The following is a 27,862-nucleotide window of genomic DNA, read 5'->3' on the forward strand; positions in this document are numbered from 1 at the left end:
GCGCCATTTAAGCCACATTATAGTTTTCATTTAAAGTTAATTCATATAATTTACCGCCACCTAGCGTTAAAACGGTTATGTCGCCATAGTTACCGTGTGTTTACCTGCCGGTACAGTGTCAGCAACAGTCGTGTTTTACTGAGTTGCAGTACAGAGGCGTTTAGATCCAACAGGTAACATACTTTATTTAACCCTGTTTATTGTTTCGTTTAAGTAAAGGAACGATGGTTAAAACTGTTTTATCCTGATGTAGTTAGCCTGTATTCTTCATGTCAGTTGTTGTTTTGGCAAGTGTATCTTTTAACTGTAAAATACTAAAACATATATCGGTTGACGTCTGAATTATTTAAAATTAATTTCTGTTTAACGTTAACTGAGAGATTTTTCCAACACATTTTCAAACATAATAGTTTTAATAACTCATTTCTAAAATTTCTTTTTAAGATTTCTTTTATCTTTTATATTATACTTCTATACAGCTTAAAGTGACATTTAAATGTTTAACTAGGTTAATTAGGTTAACTAGGCAGTTTAGGGTAATTAGGCAAGTTATTGCATTGCGATGGTTTGTTCTGTAACGTTAGACTTTTGAACAAAAATATAGCTAAAAGGGGCTAATAATATTGACCTTAAAATGTTTTTAAAAAAAATAAAAACTGCTTTTATTCTAGCTGAAATAAAACAAATAAGACTTTCTCCAAAAGAAAAAAATATTATCAGACATACTGTGAAAATGTCCTTGCTCTGTTAAACATCATTTGGGAAATATTTAAAAAAGTAAAAAACATTTAAAGGGGGGCGAATAATTCTTACTTCAACTGTATAGTTTTATTATTGTTTTATTTAAAATGCTAAAACTATATGTGCTCAACATAAATGAGTACACCCTAATGTTAACACATATCTAAAACTTCTATAATTCTAGCAACTGGAGCCAATTGCTAGACTGTACAATAGGGCCTATAAGATCCGCAGATTTTCTGGATGGACACATGACTGTTTTGCTCTATCACTTTCTAAAGCTTTAACATTTCAAAACTACATTATGAACACAGGTATCAAACTGTACTATTAAATTTTAAATAGCTCTACCTCAGCAGCCCTTTGTGCTTTGGTACCAAAACTCAACACAAGGGCTGATCGTTCCACCAGATCTGTAACAAATGGATGTTTGCCAGTACCGGCTTTTAAAAACTGTTATGGACAGAGATCTTTCTTTTACGTTTTTACAAAAGCCTGGAATGAGATCCCACAACATCTCAAAACAATACCAACACTGAGACTTTTTTTAAAAATCCCATGCTCGTCATCTGATGGTCAACTATCGCTGTAGCCACTGAGATAGTAGCCTGCTTTTCTTTATATTATGTGTTTGGTGATTGTTTGTACTGTGTTGATGGATGAGATGCCTGTCTGTTTTTATGTTCTGCAGAGCAGGAACCTGCTGAAAAACAGCATTCATGCTGAGTCAGGCCCGATTATCTTTTAATCTTTTCCTGTTTAAAAATTATAAATAAATAAATATATGATGCTTTACAATAGGCAGTTCATCTTACTGTGGTGGCGACCCCTGATAAAAAAAGGACTAAGCCGAAGGAAAATGAATGAATGAATAAATGAAGTTTTACAATAAGATATTTGTAATCCTGAAAATATGGCTGGATCCTCCGGCTGACCTATCCTGGAGGCTCTATCTACTGTCCATTATTAGTTTGGAATACACCACAACCAAAATAAATGATGCCAGTAAGAAAACTGTACAATTTTGGTTAAATATGAGACACTGATATGTTTTAATCTTGATTTTGTAACTATTATTACAGTATTACTGTTTTGATTTTATTTGACTTTTTTGTTGGGTAGATCTTGGGCTTTGTTCATAATAAAAAATGTTTAATAAAAATAAATATGAAAAAAAACAACAACAAGAAAATAATAATATATTTGTGCATATACATTAGATTAGTCAGTGACAAAACCAAAACGGGAAATAATCTAAACAAACTAACTTAAGATCAATGTCCAAAAATTAGTACACCCAAATTAATATGTTGGTGATTTTTTTATAATGAATAAATTTGATTAAACAATAAAAAAAAAATCAAGAGAAACTTAAAAATATCAAATTTAGTTTTGTTTTTACTTTCTTATCTTTCTATTCCTAAAGATGTTAGGTGATCAAACTCTTATTTAACTGTTCAACACAACTGTTTTGTTTAAATGCATCAAAAAATGTAAGCTATATTCACTAAGAACTGGAAGTAAATATTAATTTTCAAAAGGGGTGTATTCATTTATGCTGGTATTTGAACAAAAATGTGTTAAAGGAATAATTCACTTAAAAATAAAAATATACTCACTATTTACATGCCCTCAAGTGAGTTTCTTTCTTCTGTTGAACACAAAATAAGATGTATTGTACAAACCTGCAGCCATTGACATACAGTTGAAGTCAGAATTATTCGCCCATTATTGAATTATTTTTTTCTTTATTAAATATTTCCCAAATGATGTAACAGAGCAAGGAAATTTCAGAGCAAGGAAAAAAAAATGTTTTTGAAGGTCTTATTTGTTTTATTTCAGCTAGAATAAAATAAGTTTGACATTTTTTTACAGTCATTTTAAGGTCAAAATTATTAGCCACTTTAAGCTATATATTTTTTCGATTTTCTACAGAACAAACTATTGTTATACAATAACTTGCCTAATAACCCTAACCTGCCTAGTGAACCTAATTAACCTAGTTAAGCTTTTAAATGTCACTTTAAGCTGTATTGACGTGTCTTGAAAAATATCTAGTCAAATATTATTTACTGTCATCATGGCAAAGATAAAAGAAATCAGTTATTAGAAATGAATTATTAAAACTATTATGTTTAGAAATGTGTTGAAATAATCTCTCTGACTTTAACTGTACATAGTAGAAAAATAAATACTATGGAAATCAATGGTTCCAGATTTTCAGCTTGCTTGAAAATATCTTCTTTTCTTTTCAAGGGAAGGGTGAGTAAATGAAGAGATACTTTTCAGTTTTGGGTAAACTATCATGTGAACTATCAATGAAAAACAAATATTTAAAAAGATCTATTTAAACTAAAATATTCCTTTCTCATTATAGAAAAAAATGTCTCGGTTGATGGGACCCCCAGATAGGTTTCTGCCATCCGAGTGGAAACATGCAAACCAGGAACATTACAGAAGCTCAGAAGCTGGACGAAAACACTCGGAGAAACTGACAGCAGAGTGTGAAAGGCTCATAGAGGAGTGCAACAAATCGAATAAACGCATGCAGCACGACACTCAGAAGAGACTGGGTATGTAAAACAAACCAACCACAAAACATGTGACAGGATACAAATGGCCATGCAGCAGAAGTGCAGGAAGTGTCATGATGATATTATTTATAAAAATTAGTCATACAGTTAAAATGATAAGGAGAGAATATATTTCAAATGATCTAGCAGAGTTATCGACTTCCATTCTTAACTATGATAAGAGTTTGCATCTCTATTTCAGAACGGAGGATCCAGGACATCAAATTTTGGAGGCAGGAACTGGTGCAGAAGTTTGAGCAGATGGTGCAGGAGATTGAGACCCTCATAATCTACAAGAGCCGCGTGGAAAAGGCTTTGGAGAGCTGCTCTGAGCCTTTTCAAGTGACTTTGCAATGCCTGGCTGAGAGGTACTTCTCACTGGCCGCAATACACACTGCAGCTGAGTTCAGTTGCGTAATCCTGTTCTGTACACACATAATAGACAATATGCACAATTACTGTGGACTTTGGCTGCATTTACACTGCATAGTTCAAGTGACCCAATTACAATTTCTCCTATGTGGCACAGTTTGGACAATGTCCCATGTATGTGCAAGCTGGAAACAATCACATGGATTCCATTTTCTCAAAAAAGGTTCAGGCCTTATTCATATGTGTAAATTAACTGTCATGTCTTTCTATACTTATTGCATTTAAGATCTTCTTTGTTCAAAATAAATGATAAACACTACCTGATTGAGATAACATTTTAAAATGGGTCACAAGAAACACAGCATCAATTGTATTAAGCCTGGCCACATTTTTAAAATATGAACACAGTATTTTCTATGGATGTATGGTGCTTAACTTTAAATGTCTTCTCACTTCGAACAACTAAATTTAATAATTCATTTTCCCTCGGCTTAGTCCCTTTATTCATCAGGGATCGCCACAGCGAAATGAACCGCCGACTTATCCAGCATACACACTCTGGCCAATTTAGTTAATTCAATTCCCCTATAGCACATGTCTTTGGACAGTGGGGGAAACCAGAGCACCTGGAGGAAACCCACCCCAACACGGGGAGAGCATGCAAACTCCACACAGAAATGCCAACTTCCCAAACCAGCGACCTTCTTGCTGTGAGGCAAGAGTCCTAACCACTGAGCCACCAATTTTGCTCCTAACTAAATTTATACTCAGGTTTATTTAACAGACTATATTCTAATTATAATAATAATTAATGAACAATTACAATATCAATGTTGTTCAATTAATCCATTCCATGTATATTGTCAATTCAGATATACAGTAGTAACAAACACTGAACAACTGAATTAACTCCTGAAAAATGCAGGTATGGCAATCACATTTACATGAAATGATCAGCGGCATTCACAGAACAGCATTGAACAACCAAACAATGTTGATATTTAACAAACATGCCCATAACCACACATGACCACGCCCTTTTTGCTTATCCACTATCATTGCAAGACACACCCCTTACTGCTAATTGGCTGCAAGAAGTGCATTTTGGCCTAATTATGTGATTTTTATGGGATATCTTCAGACAGAAGCGTGTGGCCATTGATCTGGTGCATGATGAGGTGGAAGAGGAGCTGCTGAAGGAGAAGGAGGTGGTTGAAGGAGTGATGGTCCTGCTCCAGCGAACACTCGAGCAGATTAATGAGCAAATCAGGTTGGAACTGTGACGCCAAACAGGAAGAAACCCTTTGTTACATCAACTGCAGCCAGAAAATTATTATAATTGTCCACATGTTAAGTACAAGAGATTGCATGTGATTCAATGCCCCGATATAGAGAGTTTGCACTTAAAGTACATCAAGATTTAGTCAGTTAATCGTATGCAATACTTGGATGTAAACAACAGCATGGATCACTTGGTTTATGTACTACTGAATACGTAGTTCTGTCTTTTCATGCTGTTTCCCAACCCTGTTCCTGAAGGCACATCAACAGTAGAGACTCCAGAAAGAAGAAGAAAAAGAAGAGCCTCCAAAACCTGAAGTTAATAGGTCAGATAAGGGAGATATGTAAAATATGTACTGTTGGTGTGCCTCCAGGAACAGGGTTGGAAAACACTGGTTTGACCCACAGAAAAAAGTGTAGTGACAGCAACGTTTAAACTGTTTGATATTTTGATTTGAAACTATATAATGAATAAATCCCTTACGTTTGCACAACACATTGAATTTACTGCATTGACATTAGCCCCTTTCACACAGTGATACCGGTAAATATCCGGAAAATTTCCGGAAAGACTTTACCGGTATATTGAAAAAAGCGCTGTTCACACAGGCGAGGACGTTACGGAAATTTTCCGGAAAAGAGCATTCACACATCCATTCCAAAATACCGGTAAATTCTGACATCATTCACCACAAATGAGCTTTAAACGGCTGGGCTTGTATTTGTAAACATTTGGCTAAATTACAAACTCTGTGGATGATCAATATTGTGAACAACTTTCTCAGGATCACTTTCGCATGTCGAGATGTTCATAATATGTACGTGTGCTGGCGCTCACAGGCTGTTTCACAGGCACACGAACGTAAACAAACAACGGCTTATCATAAGCATCTCATCGATGATTATTTACACAGTTGGCATTAAGAAGAACATATAAACGTGATCTGACTAACTTCTAGCAGCTAAATGTGTCTGGAAAAATATTCAAAGGCTTTTCTACTCACAAACCGCGCGGACGTAAATGCGTCTGACTGTTGTGATTGGCTAAAGCAGACGTCTCACGTCAGCACGTTCTAGACGTGCACGCGCTTATTACGGGAATCTTCCTTCTGCGTTCACACAGCGCAGCATTCCGGCAAATTGCCGGTAATGTTACAACTTCTCTTTCCGGAAAATAGCCAGAATGAATTTACCGGTATTTTCAAAAATGACCTGTTCACACATACAACCTTTCCGGAAAATTGCCGGCAATTTTCCGGAAAGGTCTGTATGTGTGAAAGGGGCTATTGTCTTTAACATTATGGGCTCTATTTTGATAATTTAGGCGCAAAGTCCAAAGCACGTGGCGCAAAAGCATTAAGGGCATGTCTGAATAGTCTACTTTTGCTTTTTTAAGGATAGAAAAATTTGCTCTGTGCTGCGGCGCAGGTTTTAACAGGGTTGAGCTTATTCTCTTAATGAGTTATGGGTGAGTTTTGTGAATAAACCAATCTCATTTCCCATTCCCTTTGAGAGTCAGTTACATCAAACCATGGTGCATTTGCTTTTTACATGGCGGACTTTGTTAGTGGAAAAACTGAACGCTTTATTAGCGAGAAAACAGTTAAACAGAGCATCTGCTGCATGAGAATAAAGAATAAGCCTCCTCCAATCGGCCGTTACTTTCTTTCGTGGATATGGCAACGATGTTGTACACTCCACTGAAGACATCGAGCATTATACAATAGCAAGTTGTCGGGAATTAACTGAAAAAAGCCCTGGGGGGAAGAAGACATGGAGGCAGTGGTTTTTAAATTGATAAAGAAAATAATAATTTTTGTAATACTTTATTCCTTTATTTATTTTTCATATTTAAAGATATTTGCGTATTGCTGTACATCCTGTGTGCTTTAAACAATGCTCTTCGCTGGACTTTAGACCTGCTCTCAGCTAGTCTATTGCAAAGTCTATTTTAGTTCCTCAAAATAGCAATGCGCCAACAATGTGCCTTAGCACAACTCTAGAACAGAATACCCATGAGTCCACAAAGTGGCGCAAATTGATTATAAAAATAGCAACACGTCGGGGAAACATGTCTTGCGCCTTATTGCGCCGGGTGTATGATAGGGCCCTATGAGTTTCATTTCCCATCGATAGAAAGAGAGGCTGTCAGGAGTATATGTAAATGTCACATTACTTTTGATTTTCCTGCCAAAAAATGTATAGACTTCTTCTCGTAAACTGTAAATAATAAAATTATAAATTGTTATCAAATTGTCAAATTACAATCAATTATCAGTATTTAAAAAACTTATAAAACAATTTAAATGAATGAATCAAATAATAAATAATCAACATTTTTTCAGATGTTACAAAATAATAATAATGAATACATAAACAATTTATTGAGAATTCATTCATAATTTATAACAAGTTATTTAATTTTCTTTTTGTAAATGTTAAATAGCAATTCAGGAATAATTGAAAAGTGTAAAAACAAATGCATTTTTATATTATTATATTGCTCAATAACTATATTAAAATCAATTTGCTCCAACTTAAATAACAATATATATGTATTCCTTTTTTCCTGTGCTTTACAGACTCATCCGTTCTGTGAAATACTATCTGGAAAAAGACCTGCAGGACAAATTTCAGGCTGAGCATATTGATGATTTCTGCTCTCTTCTCACCAACACATCACCTGATTTAAATGAAGGAAATTCAAGCTTTAAATATTCCGGGTAAGATAAGAAAACATGTTTCTGTGGAAAATGTACTTCAGATCTAATTTTACTTTAGGAATGCATTTGAATATCAAATCCCCTATTTGATATTCATTTCACAAACCTATTTCGTTTCACTATTTCCAGAGCTGCAGTGACTCCTGAGGAGTGGGAGAGCCTGTGCAACTTAAACATTAGCAAAGCCGAGAAGGAGAAGAACAACTCTCTTTCTCTGAGAGCTCTTGTGGACAGCCTGCTGGAGCAGACAGCCAGAGACATGCGCAGACAGTACGAGACCACTGGAAGAGCATTTGATCTGCGTATAGAGGAGACCAAAACTGCTAAAGAACAGCTTGAGAACCAGCTCAATGAGGTGAATTCCATCATCACAACACTATATATAGTATACACATTTTTATGTTGAGATATAGGCTAAATGTTATATTTAAATGTGAACTGGAAGTACTTTTATTTCAGTATGTTGATGTCCTTCCAAATGAAATAGAATATTGAACAGGGGGCGGGGCTTTCTGTTTGCACATCAAACTAATGGTGAGAGGGGTGTAGTTAGGAATAGTGTGCCTGACGCTGTCAAATTGACGTCAACAGAAATGTGGAACTTCAAATGAGACGTCAACTCCAAATGAAGAAGCATTACCAAAACAAACATTTTATTTGAATGGATTAACTTGCAACGATTAATTGTTCACCTAAAGAATAACAATGTGCGCTAGCTAAATAAACATTGTAAAGTGTTAGTGTTAGATGATGATACAACAAATTACAAACAAATAACAAATTAAATAACATAACACTTAACAATGGTTATTTTCTGAGATTTAGTTAAAGGTCCCATGAAGTGCTTTGAAATGTGCATTTTTATTAAATGTTTGACGTAAGCTCAACCGAAAGATGAAGAGGGAGTGGGACATTGTGTAGCCCCTCCCCTTTTTAAAAAACAGCCAATAGCGTTTTGTTTTTATCACATCTGATTGGTCAAGATTTGATGAGAAACTGAAGTATGAGGTGACGCCAACTTGATCCATTTGGGCGAAAGTGACAAACTATATGCTTTACATGTTCATATCGGCTTTAGGGCTGTGTGATTCGTCTAAATCGAATCGCAAACACAATTTGAAATGTTGCGATTAGTTAAACACAAGAGGCTGCAAATATATATATATATATATATATATATATATATATATATATATATATATATATATATGTGTTTGTGTGTGTATTATTTAATTAATTATTTAAGAGCTGTATTTGAACGGTTCTGAGGTTAGGGATAGGGTTTATGTAGGCTAGGTTGATATTCCAGCTTCATATCACACTAACCTACATTAAAATTTACAGTAGTAGTAAAATCTGATGGGTAGCATATTGCGTCATCAAAATGTGCTACCAACTTTTTGAATAGAAGGTAGGACAAATCGACAGATCAGTGACAGCCTTACTAGCCAATTGAGTGAGCACACTGTCGCACACTAAAAAAAACAAACAAACAGGAAAGTGCTGACATGTGGGATGATGGGGTCTGCTGTTTCAGAAGAAAGACAAATTAATTTAAAAAAAAAAGGCATGTCGGTAATATGGGAATATTTTGGTTTCAGTCACAGACACCAAACAAAAAAAGTTCATTATTAAGAGCTGTCACAGATTTGTTGCCATGGCTTACAGATTATTGAGCTGATGCTTGACTATAAAATTAAATCGTAAATCAAAATCGCAATATGTCAAAAAAAAAAAAAATAAATAAACGTAATTAGATATTTTTCCCAAATTGCACAGCCCTAATTGGCTTTATATCTCCTAAAAGCAATTTTGTCACTGTTTTGGTGTGCACTAGCTCATAAATATCCCAAATAAAACACATTACTGATACTATCATCTAAAAAACCTTCTAGATAAACAAACAAAAAAAAAACTTTGTTAATCTTAGTTTATTTTGCTATCTGCACATTAATATTATTAAATGGACCTGAGTTAACAACGACCAATTGATTTAATATACCAATTAATGTTAATAAAGTAATAAATAAAAATGTAGAGTAATAATAATGTAAAAATCTTAATGCACAATTTCATTTTAGAAATAGGGTCTCTCAACCAAACTTCTTATTGGGCCTTAAGACAACAAAAATTGCCCAAACAACTTCAAGATATTTAACATTCCAGGCCTGGAAAATTCACATTTACAATTGTAAAACTTTTATAAAATATAATTTAGTGAAGCTCTAATACAAATTATATGTGTAGGCAGGCAGACAGACTTGTTTTCAATTTAATCTTGGCTATATAATTCCTGATTTTTATTTTATTTTTTATCTATCTTATTACATTCTCATTCATAGCTGCTGGCTGAGATCGCAAATCAAGAGAAGAATCAGGATGCTCTACGATTGGCTGTCGCAGAAAAAGAAGCTCCTCTGAAAGTGGCTCAAACTCGACTGTCCACACGCAGTCAAAGACCCAACGTTGAGCTCTGCCACGATCCGCCTCAAATCCAACTGCTGGCACAGATCAAAGAGCTCACTAACCATGTTCAGAGGTAAAGATTTACATTGTTAGGAACAAATGTCCCTTATAGCAACAGTTGTCAATAGCATTAGTCACTCACTAGTGTGCCTGTAGATGCCAGGGGAGTGAATACTTATTACTTCATAATTAATAGCAACAACTTCTCCGTTGTTACTTATAATATCTTACATTTTTCCCCTTTGACTTTGATGAGGATTCATCTTTAAGACTATGACTAATATGCAGAGGTTTGTTAAGTAAGTTATGAAGAGTCTAAGTGCTTACAAACTTTGTGGGCCCCAAGTAATCTGCTTTATTAGTTTTAACAGTACTAACAGGGGGCCTAACTTTAAATATTTTTCATATGGCCCCTGCTAGTATGTTTTACTATAGTTCTGACTAGTACATATTTAAAATACTATTCTGTTAATCAATCATTAGATACTAGCACTTATTAAATACTCTATATAAAACACATAAAAGTTTTTATTTTTTACATACTAGTATTTATTCATTAGACACTAGTTCTTATTGTATGCTACTAGTACTTATTAATTAGAAACTACGTCCAAATACAAGAGTACCTAGTTGATTATTAGCAACTGGTACTCATTTATTAGACATAAAATAATTTCTCATTTAACATGCATAACATTCCTCATCTTACTAGTAAGAACTGCTTATGTTAATCTTCTTAAGCTATGACTAGTCTGAAAGATCCGAATAGAGTTCAATTAAAAAGAAATTACTAGTGAAAAAAATCTTACTAGTAATGTCTTTAAAAAGTATTGGAATCGGTACTAGTATTGGAATAGGTACTAGTAGCCAATCAATATGCAGCAAAATCTAGTATCTAGTTCATGTTTATATTTGTCTAATAAATGAGTACTAGTATTGATTAAGTAATATCATCTAACAATATTTACTGGTATCCAATGAATAAATAATATATACAAATATGCACTAGCGTCATTAGGCAGACACCCTAGTTTTTCACAATTTCTTTTGTGATATTTTGCAATAAAAATGACTTTGTGGCGGTTATTCCCAGAAATTTGTGGAAAATTTTGCGAAAAAAATATACAAATTCATTCATTCATTTTCCTGTCGGCTTAGTCCCTTTATCAATCCGGGGTCGCCACAGCGGAATGAACCGCCAACCTATCCAGCAAGTTTCCACGCTGCAGATGCCCTTCCAGCCGCAACCCATCTCTGGGAAACATCCACACACACACTCATACACTACGGACAATTTAGCCTACCCAATTCACTTGTACTGCATGTCTTTGGACTGTGGGGGAAACCGGAGCACCCGGAGGAAACCCACGCGAAGGCAGGGAGAACTTGCAAATCCCACACAGAAACGCAGAGGTTCGAACCAGCAACCCGACCTTCTTGCTGTGAGGCGACAGCACTACCTACTGCGCCACTGCCTCGCCATATACAAATTTATTATTTTTTTAAATACATGTAAAACAATTAAATTCAAACTGAAATAAATCTAATTTAAATTAAATGGTTTAGAATTTGATGTTTTATGAGATTATTTAAATTTTTTGTGATTTTTAATTTTTTTTGCATTAAATTAAGAATTTTGCACCATTGCAAAAATTTTCGACTTTTTTTTGATTTTGTGTTGGATTCAGCGATTGCAGAATTGCGAAAAACTAGGGGGTCTGATTAGGAATGCATACTAGTCAAACCTGAGTAGTGCAACACAGGCTCATTGTGAAAACGTAGCCCTATATACACGTTTCTGGAGATAGCAAAATATGTAGCCAGAGCTTTTTCAGAGTTAGCAGCTTACCACTTACCTCCGTGTGGACTGCTTTCCCGCTGTTACCAGTATGCCCAGTTAGCTCGCCATGTACGTTGGCGGACTTGAGATGCAGAGCGGAGTTGACCGCGACAACAGGGTTCGAGTCTGGCGAAAAACGGTTTTAGAAAGCGGGTAAGACAAAAACAAAAGCTAAAACAATAAAATAAACAAGTAAATAGCAGGGTGAGAACATGGTAAAATCTGAAAACGTGGTAAAAATCAGGGGGCTTTTCTTTTTCTGGATTACTTGTTAAAACACTGGGGTCAGGTTTAGGGAAGGGGGTGGGTGGGTCAATCAGTGTTTTTTAAAAATGTTATTGATTGGGTTTAGAGAAGGAGGGGGTGGGGGTAATCGGTTGGTAAGTTAATAAGTCAGTCGGTCGACAGTGTCTTCTGGTGGGTTTACATGAAAACAGCAGGTGCGAATGGCACTCGCAAGAGGAATTGGAATTCTCAAAAAGTATACACAGCGGCCTCTGGTGGATTGGTGAAAACTGCAAACAAACGTAGCTCCTGGAATGTATTTTGCTTTCTTTACAAATGTATATAGGGTTACGTAATCGGAATGAGCCTGTCTTGAAATAGAGATATCTAAATAACAGATCCCAATAGAAGTGAATAGGAAAATAATAAAAACATTGTGAGAACAGAACAACATAATTTATTCAACAAGTGCCAATGTCTATGAATAAAAACTAGTATCTAATTAATTTTAAAAGCATTTCCCCTGTATGTTTCCCCCCTCAGACTGAGCGAGGCTCTGGAACTCTCAGAGTCTGAACTAAAAGCTCTAGCATACAACCAACTGAGACTGGAAGAGGAGATCCAGGTGAAGACAAACTCCCTGTACATAGACGAGGTGATCTGCCATCAGCTGCGCCAGCATATCACTATACAGAGCTTCTGAACATGTACAATGGAAAAACCTAGTGATGTTTTTAAAACATTTAATGTGTTTAAAAATCTCTAATGGAATGTTTGTTTGTTAAACACAGACATAAAATGCCTGCAAAAATAAATAAATAAATAAATAAATAAAAAATAAAAATGTTTCTTGGTTATATTATGAAAAACATGAATGGATAGATTATTATAATAATAAAAAATAATCATAATATTATATTATACAGAAACATCATTTTAATTTGATATGAAATAATGTCAGTGCTGGCTTCTTTAATTGTTAAGTTGCGCTGTTAATCATGGGAGGCGTTTCAACTGCACACATCTCTATGATAACAGCGTCATTTCTCAAAAGTCAAATGTGATGAAATAAAAGCACCAAATGCATCAAAGACAGGAAACAATCTGCAGCCACATCAAGTCTTTGAGCTCTTCAAATATAAGGTGAGCAATCCGTTTAAGAATTTAGAAATAAATGCGTAGTTGTGTTAGTTCTTAACTAATACAACTACAGGTATTTTTGTATTATTGTCATTGAGAACAGACATGATTTTTGTTTTTATCTCTCATTACATCAGTCTGAGATGCTGCAAACATTGCTGTTCATCTCAACTGTCATTCAAATTACAGACTGTTTCATAGGTCCATATCTCTTCCGTAAGTGAAAAATGTTTGTACTTTGTGAATATCTTATGTTTGTGTTTGTGAATATCTTATGACAACCCATATCAACATTCAAAGACAAAAGAGTGAATAAAATGTAATAAAACAACAGTATTGCATGCTGATTTGTGATTTTTGGTTTTAACCTCAGGCCCTGATCAACCACTTGACTTCTCCATCTCAGTAAATGATAACTACACTGGAGAGGCCAGTTTGTGCATCAGAGTGTTTTGTTCATTTACTGTACCACAAAGGGTGTTAGACTCAGAAGAACCCATTAGGAGAACCTGGATAAAAGGAGATCCACAAAACCCAACTGTTGAAGTACCTTCTGTTGACTTTGGAGTTTCATATGGCAAGGCAGAGTGTAACTTTCTGCTGAAAAACTTAGTTCAAGGACAAAATGATGGAGACTACAGACTAAAACTAGAATGGGGACATGGAAATGTGCACATCTTTAATAAGACTGTAAGGATTATCGTAAAAGGTTGGTTTTATGTTTGTTGTACACATTTTTCGTTGTAGGTTGGGAAAAAAAAAGTATATCATGATCTGTTTGAATATTTTATTCTGTGCTGGAATCCATGCATATAAATTCCACTCCAATTTATATAAATCAATGTTTTCTTACTGCTCTATTTTACTGACAATTTGTTTTTAGATCTAACTAACTACCCTTAAACTAATGACTTAAACTAATCAACTATTCAACTAATGAATTAACTAAAATTTAAGGCGAATTTAAAGTGGTAAACATTACACTTGGCAATAGATGCCTTTTTGTCAAACCAATCACAAGTGGTCAACACGAAATAAAGTAAATATGACCTGAAACATTTAAAGTGGAAGTGAAGCAGTCAGTCAAGTTTACATTATTTTGTAAATTGGTTTCCACTTTAATGAAAATATATTAAGCAAACTCAATCAATGTAACAATTTTGAAGAAAAGGCTATGTTTTACTGTAGCTTTAAGAGCTAGGGCGCCGCCGTCTTTGAATATCGCTGTGTCTGACACAAGTGTGCCTCAAGCCTCCTTTTGAGTGTCGCTCCCGACCGTTAGATCGCCCCCTGGGGGCTGGCTGCAGTACAAGTCATAAACTCTGCATCCTCCATGTTAATGATCTAGACTTGAGCACAAGCAAAAAAAATGAATCACACTTGTAATAAAATGTCCCGAAATATGATTGTGGTCACTTAGTGCACTGGTTATCACGGTGATATAGGTGCAGATCTTCATTTTTCCAAAGAGTTTTTAGCCAGTAATTTAATGCTATAAAAATGAGGCGTGTCATCGTGATTGACAGTTGTGATTGAGAGCTTCTCAAAGCAGACCGTCGGAGCTTCAGGAGGAGATTGAAGTGTTATTATACGATTTCTGTGTTATTTTACCATGATATAATGAGTTGTTCAGCAGTCAACTATACTTTCTGACATAAAGGATCTGATGGATCACCGTTTATTCAGTAAAATTTTCTGGCTTTATTATTGCTGATACACACCATGACGGAGAAAATACAGGTGATCGTTATCTAGGAGTAATTCTTTTTGTGGGTCTGAAAAAATAATTGGGCCTCATGGTGGCGCAGAGGGTAGCACAATCACCTCATAGCAAGAAGGTCGCTGGTTCGATCCTCGGCTGGGTCAGTTGGCATTTCTTCAGGAAATTCAGGAAGTCTATAGGACTGGATCTGATTTCTTGTGTAGTGTAGATACTCGTGGTGAAATGGGTTTGAACAGCCACAAGACCACCAACTATCAGAAATCACATATTAAAAATATCTTTAGTAATATTTATTAATTTGGGTGATGATGGCAGCATTACATTTAGGAGAACAAACCCTTCAACGTGACCATAAGTGGGTTTATTTACTGCCAGTGTACATCAAACTATTTAGGAATTAAGAGTGTTAGAATGAATAATTCTGTCTTATTCCCATCAATCTATGTGTTTTAAGAACTCACCGAGAAGCCAACAATTGAAGTCCCACTGCTCACAGCTGGAGAAAAGGCAGAGATATCTTGCAGAGCTCCAGGGACTTGCCTGAACCCCAAAATGGGCATGTTCTGGGAGGGGATTGAGCCTGAAAGAACTGAAAGAAAAGCTTTTGGTGTGATTGGCAGAGAAGATGACTTTTTACTATTGATATTCCATCCTAAGCCCGAACATCACAATATTAACCTGACCTGCAGAGTTATTTTTCAAGAAAACATGCAGACTGAAGCTACTGTGACTCTTGAAGTAAGACGTATGTATCATTTCCTTTACAATTCACTATGAGAGAAACAAAATGGCTCTAATAGCATTATGATTTAATGATAATTATGATTTCAGATGCTCCTAAAATCTCGAATAGCTCTCGCTGTGTGGTGTGGGGAGATGAATTGATCTGCGTGTGTGTCAGTGGGGGTTTTCCATTACCCGACATATACTGGTCACCTCTGGATGACGTTACCGAATATTACATTGCTTTTTCAAATGAAAACACCTTCAGCATCATCAGCATCTCCACTGCTAGTTTCAGAAACCTCAACATGACCATAGTTTGCATCAGTATGAATCCTATTGGTTTGGAAACAATGGAAATCCAAGTGGACGAAAAGTTGAAAGGTAAACAGTACACTACACAATCAGTTTTACAAGTACTGAGGAAAAATCTCTCTTTATTTTAAAAATCTCTTATTTTTGTGTTTCTTAGCAAGTTGGAAGTTGCCCACCAGTTGGATTTTCTTTAGCATTTCACTTGTTTTGAATATCAGCTTGGCTTCTTGCTTGATTGTCACTCTGAGGTAAGAAGTTCATAAACCTATTAAATAGTCTTTGACTGGTATGTTTTCGTCAGTAATATAACACATCACCATTACTCTTGATATTATAACAGAAGGAAAGGAAAACCTAAACCACAAGATGACAACCGTGTTTACATATCGCCAATGAAGAGTGATGAATCAGTGTACGAGACGATTCAAATGTCTTCAGAGAGCTCTTAGTGATTTAGTAAAACATTTGACATTTTTACTGAATTAAGCTTTTTCTTTTGCTAATGTTTTAAAACTATAATTTTATGCCATCCAAATGTGAGTTTCTCAGTTCAGTATGTATTTTAAAAAACATTTAAAACAGTCCACCTATTCCACATAAACCATTTAGATTTGTTTTATTGTTTACATCATTTTGCACTTACTTAAATGTCTTTCTGTCCCTTTGTGTTGATAAGTATATATGCATGTACTCTGAGCTCCTGTAAACCACAAATAATCCTTGTGTGTTTTTGCACATTTGGCATATAAAGCTAATTCAGATCATTATATTATGATTTAAATCTGAATAAAGTTGTGATTTTATGACTTATGCTATAATAAAAGATTATGTGATTCTCTTAGATTCTCTGGGAATTTCCCTCCAAATTTCTGCCTGCTTTTATGTGTGTTTGGGGCAGGAATATCCATTTGCATGGTCAATTATGGATGAGGTGGGTGTGTGGGGCTTGGAAATTTTATAAATCTGTTAAAATATAAATAGTAAATCAGTGAAAATTATTCATTCATTCATTTTCCTTCAGCTTAGTCTCTGATTAATCAGAGGTCACCACAGCAGAATGAACCTCCCAGTAAAAATTATTTAAGCTAGAAATGTTCCTTTGTTTTTTTTTTACTGCGGTTACTGTTTCGGCTTGGGTGCTGTAACACAAGTATTGAGCAACATCTCAGTGCTGCGGATAATGATGAGTTGCAAAAAATGAACACAATCTGTTAGATCGAGAAACAGCACTAATCTCATCCAAAGAAAAACTGCTGTCACAACCGTTTTCTTTTTTCTTTGATGTAAAACTTTTTAAAGTTAGGAGATAACGATATCTAAATATTCATTTCCATCGTTTGAATCTACATTACACGTTTGGTTTCCAGTGACTGAACTTCGGTTTCATCACGTTAGAGATGCTGCAAACGCTGCTGTTCATCTTGGCTGTCAATAAAATGACAAACTGTGAGGATTCACGTGAGTGATCTCTGTTTTATTATTTTACGCAAAAAATTGGACTACAGTTTTGTTGTAACTTTTTGTTAGATTTTGCACTAATGGCTGTGAAAAAACGTATGAAAAATAGTTTTAAAAACAACATTGCACAGTAGATTTCATACTCTTGTTGGCCACTTTATTATATGTGCACATTTGCTTGTTAACACACATGTCAGCCAAATTACATGCAAGCAGCATTTAGGCAATGGTGTAGATGAGGTCAAGACAATCTGCTCAAGTTCAAAAAAGGGATTTAGAGTGAACCGGAAGTTTGTATTTATATAATGACGTATTTCAGTTTTAATTTAAAGCGGGGTTTTAATTTAATGATCTTCCTCTTTTCACTTTCAGCAAACTAATTAGTAAATAAACTATTTTCTAGGGTCACTTTGACCATGTTCATCTCTTTATGACCACACTTTTCCAGTCTATTGATGGTTACTTCCAGCAGGAAAATGCACCATATCGTATAGCTCAAAATCGTCTCGAAGTGGTTTCTTGAACATGTCAAGGTGGGCTTCAAAGTCATCAAATCTAAATCCTGTACTGTATCTTTAAAAATCTAATGGTCTAATGGGAGATTTTAATCATGTACGTCTCATACAGTCAACAAATGTGAATCAACTCTGTAAAAATCCAAAAATCTGTTATTTAAAATATGGTCCATGCAAGGCGTACCTAATAAAGTGGCCAGTGATTGTAAAGATACTCTCATAAGCAGCTAAAAAAATAGTAAAGTCAACAGAACTGTAGGTTAGCTATGTGCAATGAAAAAATAGATTAAAGTTACAGTAAGTGGTTGCAAACTATTCATACGGGCTAAATTTAAACAAACTAAGTTGAACATTACTAAATTGAATTTGTTCATTTTAAATCCAGCCTATATCAATTGTTTGCAACCACTTATCTACAGTAAAAATGTAGTAAATTCAGTTAATCTTTTTTTTTTCATTGTATATACTGTCTGCCCTAAACACAGCTTCTTAACTTTTCAGATTTTGACTGTAATGTAGTGATATGCATCTTTTGTGAAGGTGCTTCAGAAGGATAAATATTGTGAAATCGCTTTACAAGTCAAAACTTTTTAGAATTGAATTGAGTAATGGAAACCCAGCTATTGAAACACACAGTATGAAAATCAGGTCACTTTAAAGTTGACATTTAGACAGTTTAAAATACAAATAAACTCAAAGGGAATCTAACTAATCTGCTTTGATTTTGGTTCAAGAACCAGGTGGACTGAATGATTTCTTCATCTCTGTAAAGGAAAATGTCACTGGAGAGGAGGGTTTGTGCATTAGGGAACAATGTGCTTTCAGGGTCCCTCAAAATCTCTCAGAACCCATTAAGAAATCCTGGTTCAAAGAAGATTCAGAAAATGCAACTGCTAAGGTTCCTGCTTTTCTCAATAAAATCAGAATTAAACCACATGAGGAATGCAAAATTTTTAAAACAATTTAAAAAGTACTGTTTGTTTATATTTTAATTGTATTCCTAGGTACAATTTTATCATAGTAAAGCAGAAAGTCCCATTTGGAAGGAGTGCAGCTTTATGCTAAATCCTTTGGTTCTGGGTGAATCTGATGGTGAATATAGACTGAAACTGGAATGGGGTCAAGGAAACGTGCACATATTTCCTCAGACAGTTAAAATTACAGTGAAAGGTGAGTGTTTGTTTATATATCTTAAAGGGTTAGTTCGACCAAAATTACAATTATTTTATTATTTAATCACACTCATGCCATTCCAAACCCCTGTAACCTCTGTTTATCTTTTCTGTACAAGTTGAAAAATGGTGGATGAAATCTGAGAGCTCCCTCATCCTCCATTGACATTAAAGATATCTTGTTCAAAGTTAAGAAAAGCATCAACAAAATAGACCATGTGCCTGGAATTTATGGATTTTGAGCACGTCAGAGGAGGCGCAGAGGTGCAGTGGTTAGCACTGTCAACTCACAGCAAGAAGATAGCTGGTTCAAGCCTCAGCTGGGTCAGTTGGCATTTCTGTGTGGAGTTTGCATGTTCTCCCCATGCTTGTGTGGTTTCCTCCGAGTGCTCCGGTTTCCCCTACAGTCCAAAGACATGTGCTATAGGTGAATAGAATTAGCTAAACTGACCATAGAGTGGGTGTGTGAATGTGTGTATGGGTCTTTCCTAGTGATAGGTTGCAGCTGGAAGGGCATCTGCTACGTAAAACATAGGCTGAATAGGTTGATGGTTCTTTCTGCTGTGGCGACACCTGATTAATAAAGGGACTAAGCCGAAAAGAAAATGAATGAACGAATGAATGAATGAACGAATGAACAAGTTAGTACATTTGCTGTCTATGGAAATATGTTCAAGGGATTTGGAATGACATGAGGGTAGTTATCGACTGAAATTTCATTTTTGGTTGACCCCTCTTTTACAGAGAAACATTCAAAATTCATATAAATCTATATCATTTTTGGTTCTAATAAAGTTTTGTGCATTTAGAGCTCACTCAGAAACCAAAAATAAACGTCCCACGGCTCACAATAGGACAGAAGGCTGAGATATCCTGCATATTTACAATTAAGTGCCTTGTTCCAAAACTAAGGTTTGCGTGGACAGGAATTGAAGGCAAAGAGAGTACACTTGGACCTCGTGGAGTGCCTGGCTGGAATGAGTTTACTTCAATATTCCGTTTTCACCCTAAGCCTAAAGATCATAATACTAAGCTCACTTGCAAAATAATTGTTCAGGACAGAATCCAGACTGAAGCTGCTGTGACCCTGGAAGTAAGATGTATGTTTCATTTCACTTACAAAAGGCCCATATATATTTTTAGCAGCCGGTGTAACATTAATTTAAACTAAACACGGCCAAAGTAAACTTGTATCAGGAGCGACTTTTGTGAAAGCTGGTTTGAACTGGTTCAGATAAAAGATTTCAAAAGTTTATTTGGATATGTTTGAATGATTATAGCTCCATGGTGATGATTTAATATTTTAGTGTGGCTCTGGGGCCACATATATATTAATTTCCCCTCTTTAGGCTCTCAAGGTCAGACATCTGAGAGTAAAACCAAAAACTCAACAGCGAATTTATAGTAGAAACTGGAGTATTTCAATCTGTAATACCACTCTCTGCATTGTGAACAAAATTATTTTCCATCTAAATGTAAAGACAAATATACCTTGCTTTGAGTATATATGGGCCTTAAAACGTCATAACACCAAACTTTAAATAGGAGACAAACCTGTGGTGTTTTATCAGATGCTCCTGAAATCCTGAATAGCTCCCGCTGTGTGATGTGGGGTGATGAACTGTCCTGCATGTGCATCAGCAGTGGTGTGCCGTTACCCCTCATACAGTGGCCAACACTGGATGATCCCACTAACTATTGCAGTACCTACAGAAAGAACACCATCATCATTTGCAACATCTCTATTTCTGGTATCAGGAACGTCAAGGATACCATTGAATGTATTGCTGAGAACGTCATTGCTACAACAAGCATGCAAATCCAAGTGCACAATCAGACTGAAACACCCAAAGGTGGGACACAATTATCGTGTGTATTAAACAAATCATCTGAAATATTATTGTTCTTTAAAAATCTCATTGTTCTCTCAATCTCTCTCTCATCTGGCAGCAAATTTGGGTCTGTCCATGTCCTGGATTTTCTGCACGCTTTCTGTTGTTTTAAACATCATCTTTGGCTCTTGTACTGTCGTCCTATGGTATGATCTTTTGAACATTTGAGAGAAGATGGCTTACTTATGAAAACTAATCATTGTTTTATTGTAGAATGTTTGTATGCATTGCTTTATTTTGTAGATTTATTGTATTGTATTGACACTCCATTGATTTGGTCAATATGCCTCTAATATGTAGAGTATATACAATATACAATTATTTTAGAAAAAATAAATAAAATTGTTTGGGCTTCTGAATTTATGACTGCACAAGCTCTCCAAATATATTACATGTAAGTTAATATACTGAATCCATTTTGATTTGTACACAATTACTTCAAATAGCGTGATTAAATATTGTTTATGTATATATCTATGTTGTTTAAGTAGCAAGGTTAGGCCTTATTTGTGTTTACCATTGTTTAACTAGTTTGTAGGTAAAACTATGATTAATTTTCGTAAGGAAGAGCAAAATGTTATTGAGAAAAATGTTTGTATTCGAATAATTAATAACTCATTATACCCTTACAGCTTTAACAGAAGAAAAAATCGTGAGAAACCAAAAGATGTAGACCATGTTTACATGACATCACTGAAGAGAGAAGAATCAGTATATGAGACGATTAAAGTGTGAATGTGGCTGGATTGCGTATGTATACAGCTGATAAAACACTGCAGCTCCATCATTCTGGTCTCTATTTTAACTTCTCTTATGAAAAAAGGGATAATATTTCATTTACTCACCATCTATAAGCCACTTTCTTACCTTCTTCAGACGACACAAACTGCTTTTAAGCCGTGAAGTGCGTTGTAATACTCGCGCTGAATATGACTGGCCAGCGATCATGAAGATGCCGCCGCCATATTGAAACAAGTTGACCATAAGGACTTTGTACATATACAAGTCATTATCCCACGCTAGCCTACCCTATCCTTTTTTAAAGAATTTATTCTATGTGATTTTTTTTATCTAGCTCCATAATATTTTTATAGAAATACCTTTGTGGTATTTGGCAATTGATTTTAACTGTGAGTGATATATAGGATGAGCTGAGGTTTTCATAACCTAACAAAATATGTATAGACCATTTAAATGTGGTCATGTCATTGGCCCATGTACATTTCATGCTTGTTATCCAACTATTTCACAACTGTAACATGAGGCAATTTAATCATACCTTAATAAAACAGATCTTATAACATTATTTGTATGGGGCTCTCTTTGGATTCTCAGAAGCTGTAGAAATTCAAAATGTAAAACAGGAAATACGTTGGGACTATTGTTTTTGTTTACATGCCTCAAAATGATGTATAAGTAGCCTGCTTTAAAATAAGCTTGATGTTACAGACATCTTCCTGTCCAGACCACATGTTGTCATTACACCATATGATGAATCCCCAAAATAAACCTATACAGAAAATAGATGATGCGGTGGCGCAGTAGGTAGTGATGTCGCCTCACAGCAAGAAGATTGCTGGTTCGAGCCTCGGCTAGGTCAGTTGGCATTTCTGTGTGAAGTTTGCATGTTCTCCCCACGTTTGCGTGGGTTTTCTCCATGGGTGCTCTGGTTTCCCCCCCAGTTCAAAGACGTGGTACAGGTGAATTGGGTAGGCTTGTCCGTAGTGTATGAGTGTGATTGAGTGTGTATGAATGTTTCCCAGTGATGGGTTGCAGCTGGAAGTGCAGCCGCTGCGTAAAACAAATGCTGGATAAGTTGACGGTTCATTCCGCTGTGGCGACCCCAGATTAAAAAGGAACTAAGCCGAAAAGAAAATGAATGAATGACACAGAAAATATCTTGGGTAAAGGGTTAAAATTAAGGCTATGGCATAGCTTTATGCATATAATATATCAATTTTAGCATAATAGAAGAATGTAGGCTACTAGCTAATTATGAATATTTAGGAAAAGTATTATGACATTTTAATAGAAGCCACATGAAGCTGAAATACAGGATCTTTTGCATTGTAAAATAAAATTATGAAATAGTTTTGTTGAGTGTATGCACTATATTACAAATATTTGTAGACTTTTTTAGTATTTTTCTCATAAGCACCAATTGTTTTACTTCAAGCCACAATATTCATCAAATATTGAATACGCTACACTATACTGCTGTTTCACATGTTTTTATAGGTGCCAACTTTGATGGCACTGATCAGTTATATTGCTGAAAAGATTTTTTCTTTCATGTTGAATAAAAAAACAGCTTCATGAACATTTACAAATAAAGCAAATAAATGTTTTCATTTTGTATTTTTTTCATTGTAAAGAAGAATGACACCCTTTGAGGCTGGAGACTTTTATTAAACAAAAAAATAAAAAGAAAGCAAGCAAATAACATCATGTAAAGTATTATTTAAATAACGATTGGAGGTTTTCTGTTCTGCATTATTATGCATGTCAATGAGGAAACGACATTACTTTGTTCATTATTATTGCCATCACACAGTCAGATACATACAAATATTCTTTACAACACTCAAAGTGGAAAATTAGGCTTGACCTTACAAATGCGCCCCCCCAAATCTGTCCGCTAACAAATAAATATCTGTGTATATATCTTCAAACATGGACTGTCTGTGTTACTAATTGTATATGCACATATAATGTCATTTTGTGTGTGATTTCTGCAAAATATACACCATTGTCGCACAATGTAAGTTCTCGCTGTGTGGTCAGATGTTCACAACGCAGAACCATATATCATGCAGAGTATTTACATACGTTGGTATCCAACCAAGGTGCCTTGAATGTTTTATAAATGTAAGATGCCATTAATTTAATATAATAATGACTCATTAATCTGTTAGTCAAATTGCATTTCAAGGGCTAATCGCATATACGGACCATTTAACAAACATCTATTGGACACAACCTTACCAGAGTATTACATGATTACATAAAACATTACATTTATTTCAAGCACCTTGGGTGAAGTGATCCCTTTCTATGTGTTCCAAACGGCGGTTATTTGTTATTTATTTTCAGAGGATGAGCAACAATCATCCATTATTCAGTATCATATCAAATGTCAGCTTAGCCATATTGGATTGCAGGGGCATATTGTAAAGAGGGTGATTTTGCTCCTCTGTGTATTTGGATCATATCTGAGAACTCAAATATAAATATGTGTCTGAAGAAAAGGGGCGCAAAGACGTTGGGGCAAACAAAATCCAGCAACCGTTCAATAAACCAGTTTTGAATTCAGGCCTGTTTTCATTTACAAATACAAATAAATGAAGATGCAAAGTAAACTGGAAAGAAAAACAGTATTAATTTAAGGATTTATAGAACTCCTCACCCAAAAACTACTGAAAACGTTGTTATTTACTCACCAACATTTTGTTCCAAACCCAAATGTATGACTTTTTATACATCTGGCTATTTCATACAGCAATTCGGTGATCATGATCAACTCCAAGTCCTGAATTTTAAGCCTAGAATTCATACATGGCATAACGGATGTCAACGATGGTTTACAAAAACTTGAAATATATACAGGGTTCATACAGTCATGGAAAACCTGGAAAAGTCATGGAATTTTGACATGGCATTTTCCAGGCCTGGAAAAGTTTTGGAAAAACTTAACAAAGTTTTGGAAAAGTCATGGAAAACAGATATCTGTATACTTGAATATAGGTTATATAGGTTATTTAGAGGTTATTTACTTCTTTTGGCCAATCACATAGTCTCACATTATTAGTGCAGTGTAGGCATTATCTAAATCAATTTTACATAGATATAAATTGAAATTAAACATATTGTAATAAATTTAAAACATCCATTGTTCTTCAATTATTCTTTTACCATGTATATGTAGACATTGCCAGGGCCAGACGGAATCTGTGGACGTTTTTTGCTATTTCTGCGGTGAATTTTGGTAAAAATCTGCAGATTTCTGCTGAATTATTTTGGGAGTATCCAGCGGAGTATCATAACTAAAACCTTAATATATGAAATAAAAAGCAATAAAATACTGAATAAAAACTGAATAAATTCAGATTTACACATTTACACAAGTAAATTAACAGAATTAATAATGGGCTAAAAACCTGCAGAAATCTGCTGAAAATCTGCAGAATTCTGCGCGCGCAGATTCCGTGTGGGCCTAGACATTGCATAAAACGGTCATGAAAATTTATGAAAAAGTCACGGAATTTTAGTTGTAAAAATGTGTATGAACCCTGTATATAGTGCACAATGTGTTTCATTTTGTTCCTTTTAAACACTTGTTCAACATGTCCTCTCGTGTATGGGAGGAATTAAATTCTTCCAAAACGCACTTGGAACAAACTGAGTGAATAACCACAGAATTTTCATTGTTTTGGGCAAACTAACCCTTTAACAATCACTTCTGGGTGTGTGATAATGTAACAGTGTACATGTAGACTCAGAAAAGACCTGTATTTGAGAGTGTTAATCCTCCCGGACAAACCCAGAGTTGGGGATAGTGCTTAAACTGTATGTCGAGGCGCCCATAGCACCTCGTTCCCTGATGCTTCGACTTACAGCGGACACAGTGAAAAGGACCACTAGTGACTGAGACTCAAACCATACCAATGGGGTATATGCACAACTTGTGTTTTTTAACCTCTGGTGAAAGGTTTATGTGACTATTTTCAATTTCATAAGGTTCCTTTTACAGCATCGATGTTGTAATGTCATTTAAATACAATCAGTTAAAGAGACTTAAGCATTCATTAAGTTGTTCAAGAGTAAAACAAGATGAAAGACCGTGTAAACATTAGCGCCGTCAGGAGCAGCAGAAACTTCATTGAAAATACTGGGGTGTTTGAATTTAATTCAGTGCTTCTTGTCTGGTCTGATACCCAATTTATATCGTATATCAGTGTTTCTCAACCACGTTCCTGGAGGACCACCAGCTCTGCACATTTTCCATGTCTCCATCACCAAACACACCTGATTCAGATCACCAGCTCATTAGCAGAGACTGAGAGACCTGTAATGGTTGTGACAGACAAAGGAGACATCCAAAACATGCTGTGCTGTGCTGGTGGTCTATTAATCAGGCAGCGAAGATCACTTATTTTTAAAGCAACCACATCTTAAATGCTGCGATTTTGTATGGGATGACAGTTCACCGAAAGCGCTTGGGCTGGCTGACTGAAAATGAAAAGTCTGTGTGCATATACCCCATCCCTTGCTTCAAGCCTTAAGCTCTTGTCATTTAAACCAGAACACTCTCTCAACCAGAACTCATTTCTGATTAGGAGAACTATCTGATATGGTTTATAATGGGGGAAAGTAATCAAAGACACAAATATATCGGAAAAATATATATTTTAGGCTAAAATATCATTCCTGGAAGCTTGAAGATGCAAGGGAGCGCAACCTCGAACTCTAAAATCATCCTCTAGCTGTTTTAGGATGATTCTCCGCAAAAAAGGCCAAATTTAATCATTTTTAATAGTAAATTGTGGGGCAGAGGGAATGATTGGACACTAGTGGCCACTGCGTCCCGTTTGGCCGAGGCATTAGGGAAGAATCGCGGTTCATTTAGCTTTAATTTCAGTATAGTCACTGCCGTCACCATCAGCCCTCCTGAAAACTCCCTCTCGGTGTCGTCCATGGAGAAACTCTAGGGCAGCGTAATTCAGCTCTTGCCTCTCCATGCCTGCCATTGGGCCCACAGATTGGTAATCGCTGTCGTCTCCCTGTGAAAATTACATTAAAGATATTTAGGCACAACATTTGGAAACAGAGAATTTGGAAAAAAAATGAGTAATTCAAAACAAAAGTCTTCAAAAGCATTGTTATTAGCAATTAGCAGCTAAACATAATGAGGTAGCCAGCGTATGGACTATTAGCTTCAAGGCAGCAGGTGTTAAAACAGAAATGAATCTAAAGTAGGAATCAGATTTTTTTTATTCTCATCAGTTTTTTTCAAGTTCATTTCACTTCCACCTATTTGTTTGCATGCTCATCTGAAATTGTCAGCCTTACCGTGCCTTCCTCTAGGATGGAGTTAAACTTTGAGCCCAGGAGCTCAGTCTTAAGCTACGTTAGGGGAAGAAAAAGAGACAGAGAATGCAGAGAAGCAATGAAAGAGGAGAGAAAAGATGTCAGGAAATGCTATAAGCATAGGCCACACTGGGACTCTGTTGTGATGCGCCATCCACATTTGGATCCTAACACTAGCTATGTACGGCATAGCATACTAGCATAATTATACAGTCATGTGTATGCAATATACACATTTTCTGTATGCACAAACTACACAGCTGATTACATTTGACAAAAATATGTAGTATGCAACAAAACAAAAAAAACACTATATTTGACAATACAATGTTTGATTTAATGATGCTACCATGCCAAAATGTAGTAATAATGGAATAATTAATGTACTTTATTGAATCTATGCCACAAATAATTAAGGAAGGTAAAAGTATGATGGTAAAAGCAAGGTATACCTAATAAAATGGCCAGTGCTTGTATACTGTGCAGCATTCATTAAGTTTTTTTTAAAGTTCTACTTTTTTGTTTTTGTTTTTTTGTGAAAAGTTCTTCAAACACCTTTTTTTTGTAGTGCGAAGTACATTTTAATAATCTAAAGAAACTTGAAAAGGTTTCATGG

General features: G+C 35.4%; 4 protein-coding genes and 1 long non-coding RNA gene across 28 annotated transcripts in view; 3 read left to right on the forward strand and 2 right to left on the reverse strand.

Annotated features, from left to right (window-relative positions):
- The first annotated feature begins 94 nt into the window (after window positions 1–94).
- tekt1 (tektin 1) lies at window positions 95–13,065 on the forward strand. Its single transcript, NM_001007397.2, has 8 exons — window positions 95–173; window positions 3,119–3,314; window positions 3,517–3,682; window positions 4,828–4,956; window positions 7,550–7,690; window positions 7,820–8,045; window positions 10,033–10,229; window positions 12,765–13,065. Exons 2-8 carry the CDS (start codon window positions 3,125–3,127, stop codon window positions 12,922–12,924), a joined length of 1,209 nt encoding a protein of 402 aa, NP_001007398.2. The 5' UTR covers window positions 95–173; window positions 3,119–3,124; the 3' UTR covers window positions 12,925–13,065.
- Window positions 13,066–13,215: 150 nt separating this feature from the next.
- LOC103908853 (sialic acid-binding Ig-like lectin 8) lies at window positions 13,216–17,580 on the forward strand. 2 transcript variants are annotated; one of them, XM_021466466.3, is made up of 8 exons: window positions 13,385–13,577; window positions 13,735–14,070; window positions 15,539–15,829; window positions 15,916–16,191; window positions 16,280–16,370; window positions 16,463–16,534; window positions 16,965–17,053; window positions 17,490–17,580. In XM_021466466.3, exons 1-7 carry the CDS (start codon window positions 13,505–13,507, stop codon window positions 17,050–17,052), a joined length of 1,227 nt encoding a protein of 408 aa, XP_021322141.2. In that variant the 5' UTR covers window positions 13,385–13,504; the 3' UTR covers window position 17,053; window positions 17,490–17,580. The 2 variants fall into 2 exon arrangements, 1 of the variants encoding a protein (XP_021322141.2); XR_012390944.1 differs by lacking the exons at window positions 16,965–17,053; window positions 17,490–17,580 and adding an exon at window positions 13,216–13,364 and having other exon boundaries at window positions 13,499–13,577; window positions 15,539–15,822; window positions 16,463–16,961.
- LOC141377869 (uncharacterized) lies at window positions 14,013–22,129 on the reverse strand. 3 transcript variants are annotated; one of them, XR_012390959.1, is made up of 5 exons: window positions 22,027–22,129; window positions 20,822–20,974; window positions 19,559–19,668; window positions 15,546–15,673; window positions 14,463–15,335 (listed from the first exon to the last, which is right to left on the reverse strand). It is a non-coding gene; the product is annotated as an uncharacterized lncRNA (long non-coding RNA). The 3 variants fall into 3 exon arrangements; XR_012390958.1 differs by lacking the exon at window positions 19,559–19,668 and having other exon boundaries at window positions 14,013–15,335; XR_012390960.1 differs by lacking the exon at window positions 19,559–19,668 and having other exon boundaries at window positions 14,142–15,335; window positions 22,005–22,129.
- On the forward strand, window positions 17,261–22,465 carry LOC100330563 (myeloid cell surface antigen CD33). 4 transcript variants are annotated; one of them, XM_017351205.3, is made up of 7 exons: window positions 17,261–17,580; window positions 18,830–18,993; window positions 19,100–19,265; window positions 20,077–20,367; window positions 20,839–21,120; window positions 21,218–21,305; window positions 21,792–22,465. In XM_017351205.3, the coding sequence occupies exons 1-7, from the start codon at window positions 17,520–17,522 to the stop codon at window positions 21,892–21,894; spliced, it is 1,155 nt and encodes a 384-aa protein (XP_017206694.2). In that variant the 5' UTR covers window positions 17,261–17,519; the 3' UTR covers window positions 21,895–22,465. The 4 variants fall into 4 exon arrangements, 2 of the variants coding, with proteins under 2 accessions (XP_017206694.2, XP_073779978.1); XM_073923877.1 differs by having other exon boundaries at window positions 17,285–17,580; window positions 18,836–18,993; XR_012390945.1 differs by having other exon boundaries at window positions 17,290–17,580; window positions 20,077–20,360.
- Window positions 22,466–23,547: 1,082 nt separating this feature from the next.
- Window positions 23,548–27,862, reverse strand: part of mag (myelin associated glycoprotein) — a 45,031-nt gene continuing 40,716 nt past the window's right edge. For 8 of the 18 annotated variants that reach the window (XM_073922990.1, XM_068213533.1, XM_021481389.2 and 5 more), the window contains 2 exons: window positions 27,229–27,282; window positions 23,548–26,939 (listed from right to left, as the gene is read on the reverse strand). In XM_073922990.1, the coding sequence (XP_073779091.1) occupies window positions 26,778–26,939; window positions 27,229–27,282 (216 nt within the window). In that variant the 3' untranslated portion in view covers window positions 23,548–26,777. The remainder of the gene's footprint in view (window positions 26,940–27,228; window positions 27,283–27,862) is intronic. The other 10 variants (XM_073922999.1, XM_073922996.1, XM_073922997.1 and 7 more) reach the window with 3 other exon arrangements.

Source organism: Danio rerio, chromosome 15 (genome assembly GCF_049306965.1).
Source record: "Danio rerio strain Tuebingen ecotype United States chromosome 15, GRCz12tu, whole genome shotgun sequence".
Lineage (NCBI taxonomy): Eukaryota > Metazoa > Chordata > Actinopteri > Cypriniformes > Danionidae > Danio > Danio rerio.

Excerpts from the sequence above, each read along its gene's own strand:
- LOC100330563 (XM_017351205.3), top strand. The coding sequence starts at position 17,520 with ATGCTGCAAACGCTGCTGTTCATCTTGGCTGTCAATAAAATGACAAAC. Across the intron at positions 18,994-19,099 it reads CAGAAAATGCAACTGCTAAG|GTACAATTTTATCATAGTAA; the intron begins GTTCCTGCTTTT and ends TTGTATTCCTAG. Across the intron at positions 20,368-20,838 it reads TGTGACCCTGGAAGTAAGAT|ATGCTCCTGAAATCCTGAAT; the intron begins GTATGTTTCATT and ends GTGTTTTATCAG.
- tekt1 (NM_001007397.2), top strand. The coding sequence starts at position 3,125 with ATGTCTCGGTTGATGGGACCCCCAGATAGGTTTCTGCCATCCGAGTGG. Across the intron at positions 4,957-7,549 it reads CAGATTAATGAGCAAATCAG|ACTCATCCGTTCTGTGAAAT; the intron begins GTTGGAACTGTG and ends TGTGCTTTACAG. Across the intron at positions 8,046-10,032 it reads TTGAGAACCAGCTCAATGAG|CTGCTGGCTGAGATCGCAAA; the intron begins GTGAATTCCATC and ends TCTCATTCATAG.
- LOC103908853 (XM_021466466.3), top strand. The coding sequence starts at position 13,505 with ATGCTGCAAACATTGCTGTTCATCTCAACTGTCATTCAAATTACAGAC. Across the intron at positions 13,578-13,734 it reads CATAGGTCCATATCTCTTCC|GCCCTGATCAACCACTTGAC; the intron begins GTAAGTGAAAAA and ends TTTTAACCTCAG. Across the intron at positions 16,192-16,279 it reads AGTGGACGAAAAGTTGAAAG|CAAGTTGGAAGTTGCCCACC; the intron begins GTAAACAGTACA and ends TGTGTTTCTTAG.